General features: G+C 35.3%; 1 protein-coding gene across 2 annotated transcripts in view; it reads left to right on the forward strand.

Annotated features, from left to right (window-relative positions):
* HTT (huntingtin) overlaps window positions 1-16,021 on the forward strand; it is an 87,308-nt gene that overhangs the window by 27,379 nt on the left and 43,908 nt on the right. For both annotated transcript variants that reach the window (XM_026846638.1, XM_026846639.1), the window contains 18 exons: window positions 76-173; window positions 1,713-1,852; window positions 2,695-2,758; window positions 3,174-3,274; window positions 4,479-4,625; window positions 5,594-5,714; window positions 5,914-5,990; window positions 8,173-8,324; window positions 8,751-8,953; window positions 9,830-9,956; window positions 10,658-10,785; window positions 11,495-11,605; window positions 12,162-12,239; window positions 12,858-13,081; window positions 13,626-13,704; window positions 13,839-14,000; window positions 15,019-15,074; window positions 15,847-15,995. In XM_026846638.1, coding sequence (XP_026702439.1) covers window positions 76-173; window positions 1,713-1,852; window positions 2,695-2,758; window positions 3,174-3,274; window positions 4,479-4,625; window positions 5,594-5,714; window positions 5,914-5,990; window positions 8,173-8,324; window positions 8,751-8,953; window positions 9,830-9,956; window positions 10,658-10,785; window positions 11,495-11,605; window positions 12,162-12,239; window positions 12,858-13,081; window positions 13,626-13,704; window positions 13,839-14,000; window positions 15,019-15,074; window positions 15,847-15,995 — 2,217 coding nt within the window. The remainder of the gene's footprint in view (window positions 1-75; window positions 174-1,712; window positions 1,853-2,694; window positions 2,759-3,173; window positions 3,275-4,478; window positions 4,626-5,593; window positions 5,715-5,913; window positions 5,991-8,172; window positions 8,325-8,750; window positions 8,954-9,829; window positions 9,957-10,657; window positions 10,786-11,494; window positions 11,606-12,161; window positions 12,240-12,857; window positions 13,082-13,625; window positions 13,705-13,838; window positions 14,001-15,018; window positions 15,075-15,846; window positions 15,996-16,021) is intronic.

Consider the following 16,021-nt stretch of genomic DNA (forward strand, 5'->3'; position numbering starts at 1 on the left):
AAACTTGTCTCTTATTTTTTGTAACATCACTAAAATTTTCTTCTGTTTCATTGCTATAAATTCTCTTTTTGTTAGGAAATCTCTTTTCCTTGGTAGACTGCATACCTCTGTTACAGAAAACACTGAAAGATGAGTCCTCTGTTACATGCAAACTGGCTTGTACAGCTGTGAGGGTAAGCAGTAGTAGTAATTTATTTGCACTATGACACATAACAAGGGTATGTTGGCTGTTATCCTGCTGTGCTCAGGTGTATAAACATGGAGCAAAAAAATACTTCTGCACAAGCTTTATTGTAGAAAACATGGATTCAGGCACAGAAATGGAGGAACAAACAGCTGGAAAATATGTTGGTTAGATTGTGTAGTAGTATAACATAATTGTGATATTTCCATCATAAATATACTGTTATGAGCTGTACTGTTACATTAACCAACATTAGGATAAGTGCATTAGATAGAAAGGATATCTAGCCTAAACAGGAATGTGTGAAATGGATTTGGAGAACAAAAATTACATGTGAGAAATGATGAGAAAAAATAGTGATCATTTTCTGAAATAATAATTTTTAAAGGTGAGGAAAGTCTCAGGAAAGTAAGCGTTTCAAATTTGATGAAAGATCCATCAGGCAATTGTTAAAATAGAAATGAAAGCTGAATTTGTGAGTGGAACTTAGAGTGTGTGCATTTTATTTCTGTAATAAAATCTGGGGTAGGTGTTCTGTGGAAAAGCAGAAGGGTGAAGGAGTGATCTCTTTCCTGAAGAATTTTCAAAAAAAGTACAATAACAAGGACAAGTTGGAGGCCAAAGGAAATTAATTCATGGGGGGGAGACACAGGGTGGCTGACTGTGTTGCAGCTTATGGCTCAGTGATGAAGAGTGTAGCTTTTGGGAAAATGCAGATAGGTAATGTATGGTAAGTATGATTTCGTGTGCTAGGAAGAGGGGTCTGTGATGCAGCTGAGGGAAGGAAATCCAGTTAGTTAAATGATAGTATCTTTTTAACCTTTTGTTCCATGATCTTATTGTTTGTATATAGTAGTTTCATGGATCATTGCACTTAGGATTATGGCCATTCAGAAGACTTCAGTAGACTTGTTCATTTCAAGCAACTTATACTAGTCAACTTTGATTTTTTCTTTCTCTCAGTATATAACGTAGCTTGACTTCATACCTTTCGGTAGAAATGTTCTAAAGCATTTTGGGCTGTTAATTCCTGAACAAGAAAGTACATTTTCCTGAGGTTAATTAAGGCATAGAAGTGTAGAGTTCTGTAATTTTTTCCAAAGATCACACATTGTGCATGTAGTTGAACAGTTATTAAAATTAGGAGGTATGACTTTTTAAAAACTTTGGAAATCAGAACCAGGTGTCTGAAAATACCCTGTGGAAATTGAGAGACTGCTTTTGAACAGATGAGAATACAGTGCTTGTGGTCTTTAAGCCCTGTGAATTTTAGACTTTACTCTTTGGAGGATTGTCCTCTGATCTGAGACTTGTGTTCCTCTCTGTAGTTTAAATTCAGCAGTAGGTTTTAGCAGTGGAACTAGTGTCCTAGCCTTACAAAGTACCTTGCTCTGGTACCTTATTCTACCTCTTCAGTAATAACTCTTCTAGTATTCTAAATAACAGATCTTTATGATCACTTACATACTCTGATTCAAATCAGAGAACCTCTTTTGTAATCTAACTGAAAGTTGTTTTTTCTTCTCAGCATTGCATCATGAGCTTATGTAGTAGCAGTTACAGTGAACTAGGGCTACAGTTAATTGTTGATCTCCTTACGCTGAAGAATAGTTCATATTGGCTAGTAAGGACGGAACTTCTGGAGACACTTGCAGAGGTAGACTTCCGGTAAGTGTTTGTATTTTTCCACGTGTTGTGTAGCTGCAGTGCAAAGATGCTGTGTGTAGGAAACTGGAACCATAATGGAGTAGTTTATTCTGAAACACTTATGAGTTTCATAAAACTAATTTAGACCAATCAATCCTATAAGGAATCTATGAATTCCTTTATCAAGTTACCATTCACTTCACTACCGGGCAAATCCTAGTAAGACTGTATAGGAGTTTCTAGTTTAGTGGTCTATTTTATGAATTTTTCTGTACATCTGTGATCAGAGAGAGACCATTTAATCTGGAAACTAACTTGGATTTCATGGCCGGTTGTGTGTGTTTTTAAAGGAAAAAGTCCCTGACTTGTTCTCCGTTATTGACATCTCTCTTCTATTGTTCAGTTTCTGTTCTACTGAAATGAATATGACTTTACTGCCTGTTCTTGTATTCCCTCACTCTCTACAGGTTCTTTCAATCTGAAAGACAAAAGATGTTTATATGAAAATTCTTCAAGTTATCCCTAGTCATACAAAATTAGACTCTTTCTGAATAGTGATATTTGAAATGTGTTACTGTCTTCTCAAAACAGTCTGAGTTTTCCATGCATGGAGAAAAAAATGAAGTTACAATCACAATGTGTAAATGTTTTGAACTAAAGAAAAGTAATTCGTCTGTTACTCTAGCCAGATAGTAGTTTAGTAAATAGCTTGCCTTTTCTAAAGTTAGCAAAAAGTGTGTTTACTTCTTACATTTTCCCTGAAGTGGTGTTTTTAAAAATAAACAATGAGAACCCTCAGAGCACTGAAGGAAGAAATAACATTTAATGTTAACTAATGTACTGTAAATTCTATTTTACCGTAGGCTAGTCAGCTTCTTGGAAGGAAAAACTGAGAGCTTGCACAGAGGTATTCATCATTATACTGGTGTAAGTAATTTATTCAATCAGTATATTGTGTTTCCGCATTAAGGTGCCAGCGCAATTTCAGCACTCTGTGTTTAAAGTCTGTCATCACTGATCATTGTTGTAAGTTTTTTATGTTTTGCATAAGTAGGCTCATTTTCTGAGGCTTGTTAGAATTGGAAAGATACTTTACTACTGAGATTCAAATATCTTAGTGTTTTCTGGTGTGTGTGTGTGTGGGGGGTGTTGTGGGTTTTTTTTAAACTTCAAAAAATTTTTGGCATTTATGTATTGAAAGAGTGTATTGGGCAGTGTTAAGGTAAAGGTGGTCTTACAGACTTGCATGATGGTTGAAATCTCACTTGTTAACTATCTTCTAACAGTCCAGTCAAATGACAAAAATGTTCAATGAACTTTACTGTGCTGACTTATTTTCTAGCTACTAAAACTTCAGGAGAGAGTGCTTAATAATGTTGTAATATGTCTGCTTGGAGATGAAGATCCAAGAGTGAGACATGTAGCTGCAGCTTCATTAATGAGGTATATAAGGTTTTTTGGTTGGTTGGGTTTTTTAAAAAGAGTTTAGAAAGATATTGGCATATTATTGTGTACCTATAACTAAAATAATCCTTTAGTGGTTTTTTTTATATTTTTGTTTAAATGAGAGATGGGAGACAAGTCCAGCTTTATGGTACCTGGAACATGCATCATTCTGAATCATCATTCTTTGCTTTTTATTAGCGTTGTAACTACATTTATATGTATTACATTCTGAGGGTCACTTTCAGATTCAACTTCAAATGAGTTTTCTGCATGCTGAAGTGTCTTGTTCACTATCCTGACAGTAGTTGATGAACTTAAAATGGTGCGGTTTTACCTAGTTGGCCTAACTCCCAAACATTGTAGTTTCCACATCATTATAAGTAGGTATCTTAAAAATTTCATGCTCACTGATTATAGCTAATCCTGTTTAAAAAACAGCTGTTTGCTTTAACCTACTGCAGTTACAATTGCTGTCCAGATAAATGCACCAAACAGTAAGGAATAGTTGGTAGATTATTTATTAGAATTCAAGGACATAGGTTTTATGTTTAAACAACTTGGGAGCATCTAATACTGAATTCCTGGAATATGTTATTGTTAGAGGAGTTGGAAAAGATTTAACTGCCCAAGAAAGCTGTTACAAGCTTGCAGAAGCTCCTTGAAACATCCAGTATGGGCATTCATTGGCTGTACTGTCAGTGAAATTACAAAAACTATGTACTGTAGTTTTTCACTGTTGTCTAAGTTAAGTTAAAAATGTTGTTGTGCTTGAGAAGACTGGATTTTATTGAACGTTTTAAGTTCTGCTGCATAAAAATCGGATGGTGAAAAATTATCCTTTTCAGGTAGAAATTAGTTTTCAGTTGACGGAGATATCCATGGGGAAAATATCTGGGGGTATGGGGGGACGCTGGGAGAGAAATACTCTAATGAAGTGGTGTTGTAGTGTGTATAGGTAGGTATTTCTATAAAAGAAATTTTTTTCCAACTACCATATGTCTAGAGCAGTCCTTTGTTGTGATTTGAGCTCCTTGATTATAATGAAGAGCAGCTGAATAAATATGAATTCAGCTTAATAATATGAATTTTATTAACAGCTTTTATTTACAATCTGATATGTGTAATTGGTGTATGCAGCTTTCTGAACTGTATATTAAATGTATTTTAAATGTACTTTTCCTTTTTGACAATTATCGTTAAGGCTTGTTCCGAAGCTGTTTTATAACTGTGATCAAGGACAGGCTGATCCTGTTGTGGCAGTAGCAAGAGACCAAAGCAGCGTCTACCTGAAACTACTAATGCATGAAACACAGCCTCCGTCTCACTTTGCAGTGAGCACTATCACCAGGTGTGTTATGTGTCTTGTCTTGCTTTAAAAGGAAGGTGGACCCAAATTTCAATTCATAATGCCTAGAATCATAGTTTTAGGCTTTACAGAAACAGACTAGTGTTTAAAGAATAAGATGGTGTGTGAATTACTAGTGATGTGCTCACATGTTGATTGTAGGGAGTTACTGTTCTGTGACAAACTTTATCTTCTCACCATCCTGAGGTCACCCTGTTAGTCTATTAAATTGCACGCGTAAGTGCAGCTTTGCAAGCTAATCATATGTATACATTATTGTTCTTCAGGTGTCTTGATCAGGATTTGTAACTCTTCATACCCTTTTTAATGATTGTGGATGCAGAAGTCTGTACTGCCTGTATAGTTTAAAAGTAAATTCTACTTTTGATAGTGTGACCTCATTGCTGTATTTTTGCTGCCAACTACACTTTCCTAACTCTTCTGTCTAAATGTCTTTTCTTATAGACAGTATGATTTGTACATATTTATGGGCTGTTTCTAGCAGTTTGTAATACAAGGTTTTAATTATGTACCTTTTCCATATGTTATCTTGATGGTGTCACTCGAGTAGCATGGAAACAGTAGAACTTTGTGGACACCATGTTTATTTCAGATACAAAATACTTACTTTTCTACAGCAATAATCCAAAGTTTGCAAAAATTTTAGATGGATTTGAGCAAAACTAAAGATTGATGTTAAATTGGTGGTGATCTCTAGAGCACCTGGTTAAGTATTGAGAGTTGGTCTACTGTTTGTTTAAGAAAGGGATTTGATTTATAAACTAAATTGCTTTTGCTAGTGCAGAAGCAAACATTAAAATATAATAAGGTGATATTTAGAGTGTTCGTCGATTTTGTATTTTATAAGCAGTCTGTAAAATATGTAGTAGTAATTTAAGCCGCGTCACTTGTGACTGAGGTGTTTCTTTTTCTAAGTACATGTTCTAGAGGTATAAATATTTTTATTTCAGAACATACAGAGGTTACAGTATGCTGCAAAGTCCAACAGATGTCACTATGGAAAACAACCTCTCAAGGGTTATTGCAGCAATCTCCCATGCATTGACAATATCTACTACAAGAGCACTTACGGTGAGTTTTCTTAGTTGGTGTAGTGCTTGATGTTTTTCCTTTCTCTTTTTGTCTTGCTTTATTTATTTCCTGGCTATATTTGTATCTGCAGTTTTAGTACTGTGGCAATAGTAACATATTTAATTCTCACTCTTAAGATACTTTGTTGCTAATTCTTCCAGTGATGAAACCTGTTCAGTTCTTGGTGTTAACTTTTCAGTTTGGCTGCTGTGAAGCTTTGTGTCTTCTCTCCACAACATTTCCAGTCTGCACCTGGAGCATGGGATGGCACTGTGGGTATGTTCCCTCATCTGTTATTCAAGCTTCTGAAAGTCATATTTGCAAAACAGAATTACACTTAGGTGTCAAAAGTCCTGGTTTAGATATATGCTTATCTTAGCAGTTCTTTAAGAACTTTATACAGAATAGTGTAACATGAGGTTGTCATTATAAGGACTTTGTATTCTCTGGAATCACAGCATATTATCACAGGAACTGGCTGCAACTGCTGTAAAAGAAAGATACATATGGTCAGCATCTATCAAAATAATTAACAGGAGAAAATTTTCGATGCTTCAAAACAATTTGTATCTTCTTGATATTGTGCTTGTAGTATCTCTTTAAATCAGAACATCATCATTTTCACCTTGATCTCATGTTTATGTTGAAAAACCAGGGGGTAAAGGAAGCTGGTTCATAATTGCTTTTATAATGATAAAAGTGTCAGATGCATCTAAACTGTTCACATTTGTCACACTGAATGGGAATAGCAAATGAGTTATCTATAATAATTGTTATGTGGGTAATATATGATAGTCCCAAAGTAGACTGAGAGTTTCTTCAGAATGTCACTGTACTGTTGTGACTCTAAAGCTTTGATCCTACCTCTGGTTATCAATGTGCTTTAGCACAGGAACTGTAAAACTAACTGCTAGCCACCAGTATGTGCATGTGTGGAGCTGTTTGGTTTTTAAATAGTTTTAACATAATTTGTGTTGATTTTCTTCATTGATGTCATTGGTGTCTAGAAACCCTATTGCACAATTGTATCTTATTTTAAAAACAAAACCCAAAACCACAAGAGCAACAATAAAAAAACAACCCTTGCCCAGCTGCTTTATTTTGTCAGCATGCTCCTGCCTCCCTTGCTGGCCATAATTGTGGAATGCTCTGTGCATGCATTCTGTAAGATGTCTTTTTAGTTGTAGGTCCAGTTTTAACTAATGAAGTAGGCAAGGATGTGAGCAGTACTTGGCTGGAAAATAAAAGTAATGCAGAATTGCAACAATGTCTTCTGCTCTGCCCAGCTTAAAAAATGCTGGTTTTAAGATACATCTAATAATTATCAGTGATGCAATGACATAGCCTTTACCCTTCCCTCTAATATCTTCTTTAGAAATTTTTGGCCTATGTTGATAACAATTTTGATTGTAATTTTATTTTTGTGGAACGATGCAAACATTTATCATTCTGGGTAATAAGGATATAATAACGTGAGAACTTTGCCAAAATTCTCTCAAGTATTGTGGTTCTTATGATTAAAAAGCTAGGGGAACTGATCTATTCTGAATCTGTACAACTAAACGTGGATTAATTCATGGATATCTTAACTGTATGTAAAGTAAACAACATCTGTATATGAAAATACTTTTTTAAATGGAAGGCACTGTAATTACCTGTGTAGCTTTGTCAAACTAATAGCTATAGTTAGTGTAAATTTTATTTTCTGAAATTGCTCTAGTTGTGTTGGACCAGAGTGGCTACATTAGGTTTTGCTAATTAAAAAAAAACAAACTGAAGAAATCCCTCTATTTGTATGTTACATGAAGACTTATGCTGAAATAAAGTTAGTAGTATTATGCAAGTCTTAGAGCTTTGAAATTATGTGTGTAATTAACATAATATTCTGACAAACATCTTTTGGTGGTCTTTGCTTGCTCTTTTTGAAACTTGAGTTGTGTGTGGAAAATCGATTTTAAAATTATTGTAAAGGAAAATATGGAATGCAGCAGCAAATTACAGTCTTAGAGTCCACCCATAAATCTATAGATTATTTGATGCATTACAATTGTTTAATTAATTCTTGTCACTTTCAAATATCTTGTTACATTGCAATACTACAGCTTATGTCTCCCATCCCTACCTTGCATATGCACAAGACTTCTAACTGGAGATAGTTCAGGACCATACTGGTTAGCAATTAAATATAGAATTCTTCAATTTATCAGTAGATGTCACTAGCAGCTTTGATATTTGCTATTTAAAAAAAAAAAAGAGAAGTAACAACTCTTCAAGAAAATTGTCAGGTATCTGCTGCAAATTGTCTTTTTAAGTACTACTTGAGTGTTAAATGTGTATTTCTGTAGTACTGATTTTTTTTCTTTAGATTAGCAATCTACTTGACTGTTAATTTTCTTAAGACTTTCAATTTACCAAAAGGGGGGAAAAAAGTCATGACATTCCAAAATTAAACTTCCAGTGTTTCCCAGCCAAGTCCTTCAGATGAAGCTCAGAAGGGCTGCACCATTGGAATGGCTGGCATGGTCCTGTCTCTCCTTTCATCAGCATGGTTCCCCCTGGACCTCTCTGCACATCAGGATGCTCTGATTTTGACTGGAAACTTGCTTGCAGGTAAGGTAGAACAAGAAAAGTGTGATTGTCCTGATATTTTTACTATTAGCATCAGAGGCCTGTATCTTATCCTATTGTGATTGCACGCAACAAAATACTCGCAAGATTGAGCAGAAGAAAATAAGCAGGAACTTCTTGCACCCAGAAGGTTTGAAGAGATATTTCTACTGCCTTCGAGTTGCAAATTTCATCTAGTTGCCAAAAGGAATGGTCAGTATGCTTAGCCAGGCCGGGTACAAAGAATTAACATTTTTTAGTTGTTCAAACTTATGCGTCTGCTGCTGGTTTTGAAAATATAGGCTGTCTTTTTCTGTTTGAATTTCTGTTTATATAGAGATGATCACCATATACGCTTCTAAAATTTTCTGATACTTAATTCCAAGTTTATATCTTCTTTTTCTTTACATAATGTTATTCCTATTGCAGCAAGTGCTCCCAAGTGCTTAAAGAATCCCTGGAGTGCTGAAGAAGAATCAAATCAAGGTGCTGCAAAGCAGGAGGAACCCTGGCCAGCTCTGGCAGATCGAACTCTTGTTACTTTAGTAGAACAGCTCTTTTCTCATCTGCTGAAGGTCATTAATATTTGTGCACATGTAATGGACGACGTTGCTCCTGGCCCAGCAGTAAAGGTATATATTAAAAATAAATAAAAAAAATTGTGTGAATTAAATACTGCTGTGATACAGATCTCTTCAAGGCTCCACACTTTAGAGTTGATACAGGTAACTAATACCTTCATAATAAGACTCCACTATGGATAGGAAAGCAAGTTACATGAAAAGAACATGCATATCATTCTTCTACATAACAGGTTTTTCTTTAGTTTTGCGGTGTTTGTAATATTACCTTAAATTTTGAACCTTTTATTCCTAGTGACTTCACTTGAAATATTAATTCAGTGAAGAGTGTATATAGTAAATGGAGTATTGGGTTGCATACTCTGGCAAACATCTTTTGAATTTTGGGTTGGCTGGCTGTAATGTACTCAGCTCCTTTTGGGGCTAAAAATAACTCTCCTGTCTTTTGAGTATCCTGCAAAATATTTTGACTTCTGAAAACAGCTCATATGAGTGAGTTTGGGGTTTGGGTTTTTGTTTGGTGGGGTTTTTTGGTTTGGTGGGTTTTTTTTGAGGCATCTACATCTTGAGACTGATTAGTGACGCTAAGGCAATGTTGTTAGGATTAGTAATTTCTTCATATCTTAAAAATGTGAGAATTATCTTTTTGACACTCGTTTGTCTGGAATCAAAAGAAACCTTAGTTATTGAGCTCTAATTCCATCTCACTGGCTTATGCTAAAGTTGAGAAGGAAATTAGGGAATGTATTAAATTTCTTCCTTTTCACCCATGAAATTTATGTCCTGAACCTGAGAGTTAAGTAATTTTTGTTTAACTGACAGTCAAATAAAGAAGAATTTAAACAAAAGGTGAATATGCTTGTATTTGTACAGAAGACAAAAATCTCCTTGTGCATACAAAATTAATAATGCTTCTTTTAATTCTAGGCAGCATTGCCTTCTCTCACAAACCCACCTTCTCTTAGTCCAATTAGAAGGAAGGGGAAAGAGAGGGAGTCTGTTGAACAATCATCTGTGCCAATGAGCCCTAAAAAGGGTGGTGAAACGAGTCCAGGTAGGCACACTTACTCCTATTAACCCTCCCACCTACCATTCTCACCTAAGTTATGGCATAGAGAGAAGAAATAAAACTGAGTACCTTGTTTTCTGATTTTTTTTAGTTCAAAAGACTGGCAGACCTACTGTCAGAAGTTCTTTTCAATACTGCATTGCAGGAAAGGCAGCTGTGGGTGGGGGCGGCTTTGCTGTTTTGTTTTTCATTAAAATTGACTGTACCTTTCAGAAGCAAGGTACTTCTGAATCCTTTATGTCACTGTCTTTCTGAATCTACTCAGCTATTGACTAAAATTAAGAAGTAATTTTTGTGTGGTTTTTGCTTAAAAGAAGTTTGAAAGTTGCTTTGCAACTTTTGGCAGGAGTAACTTACCTTACTCTTGGAAACAAGATTCTGAATCTTGAAGACTTTTTTTTTTTTTTCTTAGTAATGAATGAAGGAAATGGGTGTTAATTTTATTTAGTAAATTGTACTTGAACTTCAATAATAAGCCTTCTGGGCTAATTTGTCTTAGCTCAGAGGGCTAGTTTTCTGGAATGCTAATTCATTTTCTAGTTGTACTGCATGTGTTTTTGGAGTTTAAAATATGAATGTGGATAGAAGTAATTCATGCTGTCTAATTCAAGTATGGTATATTGAGTATGTACGTCATGAGCACACTAGGAAAAGTATGTTGTGCTAATCTGTGATATACTTTTAAGCTACTAGGCAAACTGATGCTCCTGGGCCTGTGCCAACAAGTAAATCTTCTTCAGTAGGAAGCTTTTATCATCTTCCATCATATCTGAAGTTATATGATGTCTTGAAAGCAACCCATGCTAATTATAAGGTACTGCACGATATTGTTTTATTGAATTAGAATGTGGTTGTGCAATCACTATGTCTTTCTTTTAAGCATGGCTCTGCTTGTATCGAGACTCACTTGTTTGCCTGTGTAAACAGTTTATCCACACAAAAAACCCCACTTAAAAATCACAACCACCTCCAATAAAAACAACAAAACAAAAACCCCTGTCAGGCATTGTCACCCTATTGCTTGTTCCTCTGCTGTCACTAAAGCTGGTACCAAAAGACCCTTTGCTGGCTTGGCAGTGCTGAATGGATCCCAGTGTCTGTTCTTTCAGCAGTTTATTCCAGGATGAGTAAGTTTTTTTTCTTACGAGTTCAGGTAATAGAAGACACATTCCCTAGAGGCTTGGTGATCTGATTTGTACACTTATGGGATGTATTCTTGTTTCATCTACTGTGATTGAGAAATACGTTATCCCTTCTGCATTACTTGTCCACATCCTAGGCACTTCCTAGGGCATACAGGATACTGTAACTTCCTCAAGCTAGAAGATCCCTTTCTTTTTCTTAGTCAAAATGAAGTCCTGCTTTTCCATTAATTCATAAGGGAGTCTAAGCTGTCAGTGGTGTTGATTGAACTGTGCTGAAATTTTGGTAAAAAAAATTATGTCAATGCCCACTTTGTTCTGTAATTTTACCTCCACATGAAGTAACTGTTAATAAAATGTGGTTTTACTTTCTGGGACCAGGTTACTTTGGATCTCCAGAACAGTAATGAAAAGTTTGGATGTTTTTTACGGTCTGCCCTAGATGTTCTGTCTCAAATCTTGGAACTTGCTACTCTTCAAGACATTGGAAAGGTATAATATTTTTTATTTTTTCTTTTGTAGTTAAATTTTCCAGTATCTGTGGTCCTTACTGGGGAAAAGCTGATTTTAAAATTGGTACTGTTGAGAAAGACAATAGTCCTAGAAGCTTTGTCCTGCCACAATGTTGAACAAAGTGCTAAAGTAGATGTTCTGGGTTAAATTGCTGCCGTTGAGAACTGGAGTAACTTTTTACTGTTTAAATTTCATGTGGAGGTTTTTCTTTCCAGCAAAATGGTTTTCCTTCAGTCTTTCTTACTATATTAGCATGTTTAAATATGCTCATGTTAAACATACAGAATGTCTGAAGGCACACTCCTCTCCTTCCTCTCCTGTTTCTTGATATTTTTTTCTTAACTGTGGTATTAGGCATTGCGATATTTTAAGACTAGAAGGCAGATCTTGCATTATGTCTTTACATACTTCCAGGACTTCCCTTAAATTAGTGTAGTTTTACTTAGTAAAAAACCCAATCATCCAGTTTTCATGGTAATGCTTTATATAATGAAGAAAAATGCAATTAGGTGCACTTGTTTTTCTTGTTTTCTAGTGTGTAGAAGAAATTTTGGGATACCTAAAATCATGTTTCAACAGAGAACCAACAATGGCAACAGTCTGTGTACAGCAGGTAAGGAGGTAATTTTCTGTGTTACTGGAAGGTTAATCGTGATGTCCTGTGGTTATCAGTTGGATACTGAGCCTGGCCATTCTTTTAAGAGAAGCAGTGTGAGGAAATTTCATGTCTTGTTCTGAAACTTGTTACTATCTGAATAATACAGTTTCTTCCTGAACTGCTTCCAGTGCAAAAAACTATTTTAGCTAATACCCAGAAAACAAGTTTGTTTCCTACCCTCCCTACTATGTTCTGCAGCTAGTTAACTACATCAGAAACCTGGAAAGCGAAGAACTGCCTTACTGATGAATTTCTTGAAGGCTTCCAGTTAAACATTTGGGTTCTAGTCATCAGAACTTAATTTTGGTGGGAGGCAAGTTTTAGTTGACTATTTTGAGTTGTCCTATGGAAATAGCTTCAGTTGCAGAAACAATCATATATTTTGGGGTGAGACATGGCTTGGTTTTTGGTTGGGGTTTATTTGCAGCTTTTTTCTGTCATCTTGTATTGACTACATGATTCACAGTTTGCACTTTGACCTTTCCTCTTAAGTCCTTTGGGAGGATGAGTTGTCAGGTGTTGTTTTCTTCCTGAAATGTTAACTTATTTTTCCCTTCCAATTTTCTTCTTTAGTTACTGAAAACATTGTTTGGGACAAATCTGGCTTCTCAGTATGATGGCTTGTCTTCAAACCCTAACAAAGCTCAAGGCAAAGCTCAACGCCTAGGTTCTTCCAATTTGAGACCTGGTCTCTATCATTATTGCTTCATGGCACCATACACACATTTTACACAGGCCCTTGCTGATGCCAGTCTAAGAAACATGGTTCAGGCTGAGCAGGAACATGATGCTTCGGGGTAAATTTCTTCCCTTATGGTATAATGTTAACTTGAACTAGAATTTCTTTTTATTGTTTTTCATAAATGCAAGTATCTCAGGGGAGCTAAATAACTTGAAATTACAGTATTGTGTATTATTTATTTCTTGTAGGCTTAAGTTTTGGTAGTTCGATCCTGAATGCAACACTCTGTTGATGAGCACTAATGTGTTTTCCTAATCAAAACTAAGTTTCTTTAGAAGAATAATAGTTGTAAATCCTTGTATTCAAAACTATTTCATTAATTTGCTAATTATAGCAAATAGTCAGTAGTCTTAAAGAAAGGCAGAAGGGTGACTAAGCAAAGACCAGAAATTGTTTTTCTACTAGATCATTTTGTCCAGAAATTGATGTCATCTGATCAAAGTGTACTGTAGGTTCTCTCTGTTACTCTTTTGTTTCACTAAGATTCTTTAAACAGTCAAGTAGATAAAGAAAAGTTGGCATTGCATCTAAGGAGAGTGTGTTTGCTGCTCCATTTTTTTTCAATACATATGGTGGTTTTTTGGTTTTTTTTATGACAGGTGGTTTGATGTGTTGCAAAAAGTTTCTACACAGCTGAAAACTAGCGTTACCAGTGCAGCAAAACACCGTGCTGATAAGGTACTGTATCTGTGTACTCCTGAAAGAGCTGTACCTTAGATTTAAAACATTTTTTCTTCCTTCAAAACCAAATTAAGCTTTATAATCGGAGACATGTTCAGGTGGTAGATTACTTTAAAATCTCTCTATTACAGAATGCTATTCACTATCACATTCGTTTATTTGAACCCCTTGTCATAAAAGCATTGAAACAATATACTACAACAACATCGGTACAGCTGCAGAGACAAGTTCTAGACTTGCTTGCTCAACTGGTTCAGCTACGAGTTAACTACTGTCTTCTGGATTCAGATCAGGTTGGTACCTTACCATTATTACAAATTTGTAATACAGGGATTTCACTAGCAGGCATAATATTTATAGAGAAAATACTTGCAACAATCCATTCATTGTACTATAGGTGAAAATAAGATTTAAAGGAGGGTCTGAGACTCAGTTCCACACCCCCAAAGAGCTTCAGGTTTCTAGTTTTCTATTGCATATGAAATACATTCTAAGCTCTGCAACAACTGCTTAAGAACAGTTCATCAGATTGACTTCAGATATAAGAGGATGTGGACAGTACAATCAGTGTTGTAAAATAAAGTTTCACTTACAGATGGAAATATCTTCTCTCTATATTGAGAGTATGGACTTCTATACGACTGATAGTGAGCATCATGGTTGACAACCATTACTTGATTTTAATGGTGGGGGAAATCTAGTAGCAAATATAGTAGCCTGTGTGGCTCTCCATATTAGCAGTAAATTTGTAACATAAAAGTGTTTCTCTTACAAGTGTCTTATTTATTAAAGTATTTTGGGGTTTATAAACTAGTATGAGTTGCATTACGTAACTTTCCTGTAGGTTCATAGATAAATCTTTTTAGTGCATGAATACCTTGGGTTTTATCTTGGTTTAGAGTAAGAGTTTTGGTAGTTTCTTAACTTCTCAACTGTAATGCCTCAAATAGTGTGTGCTACATGAGTGAGAGAGAAAGCTATACTTTAAAAATACATAAAATTATATATTTTGTATTATTTATGTTATTTTGTATTATATTTATATATAATATAGATAATATAGATAAATGTGGCATAAGTTCATGCAAACTGTAATAAACTCTAACATAGTAAGATTCTCAGGATCTTCTGTAACTGTAGAGTTAGAACTGTAGAACACTTCATAATGTATTAGAATGAACTATAACTCATTTTCAGTGCCTGTCTTTCATTTCTATTTCTCCAAAACATGTACTTCTATAACTCTGTGAAAATGATTTCAAATGGGAATTCATGTCTCTGTATCTGTTGTACACTTTGTTCTCTCTTTAGGTTTTTATTGGATTTGTGCTGAAGCAGTTTGAATACATTGAAGTAGGACAGTTCAGGTACGAAATTAGCGAAGATCTTTTGAACAATGTCTTATACCAAATCATGTAGTGAGTAGTTTTGCTGGTTATTTCTGCCTTATGAGTTACCTTTTGGGCGATCTGCTTGTTTATTCCCTGGCTCCAGTGGTAGACCTTCTAGACAGTTCAAGTTCTGTGTGTCTGAAGAAGTCAGGAAGTAGCATGCAAAAAAATAATCTTCAGCTATATTGTTTGGTTTCTCCATTTGATGTTGTAAAGCCATTTCTTTGGGTCACCTCTGTCCCATTCCTGCCCACCCCCCCCAAAAGCTGTGCTTTCAGGAATCAGCACTTCATAGCTAGGATTCAGTTGCTGAAGGGAGAGTTTATTCCTGTTGTGGATTCGGTGTGAATCAGTATGTATTCTGATCACCTGGTACATTTTGTATAATATCTTAGAGATCATAAGCAATGCAGTTTAATTTTTATTGTCAGCTGTTTCTGTTTTTTCTCACACTTCAGTTTGTGTGAAGAGATAGGTGGGTGAGTCTCCTACAAAAATACTCCAATGTGTGTCACGTGTGTTAGGTAGTATAATATTAGCAAGTGTATAATGGTCAAAACTTGAAAGACATCCCTTGGGGGAAAAAAAAAACAAACTAAAGTAAAGAGCAGGGCACAAAAATTGTAGTAATACTGTATGAAAGCAGAACAACACATTGTTAGAAAAATAATATTAGTGTAAAAAGATTTACATTTACTGAACAGAGTTATGCAATTCAAACTTGATGTTTTAAACTTTTTGTTTTCAGGGAGTCTGAAGCAATTATTCCTAATATATTTTTTTTCCTGGTGTTGCTGTCCTATGAGAGGTATCATTCCAAACAGATAATTGGAATTCCTAAGATCATTCAGCTGTGTGATGGTATCATGGCCAGTGGGAGGAAAGCTGTTACACATGGTAATTAAAAAAAAGAAAGGGGGGGG

Source organism: Athene cunicularia, assembly GCF_003259725.1.
Source record: "Athene cunicularia isolate RWA chromosome 4 unlocalized genomic scaffold, athCun1 chr4_part1, whole genome shotgun sequence".
Classification (NCBI taxonomy): domain Eukaryota; kingdom Metazoa; phylum Chordata; class Aves; order Strigiformes; family Strigidae; genus Athene; species Athene cunicularia.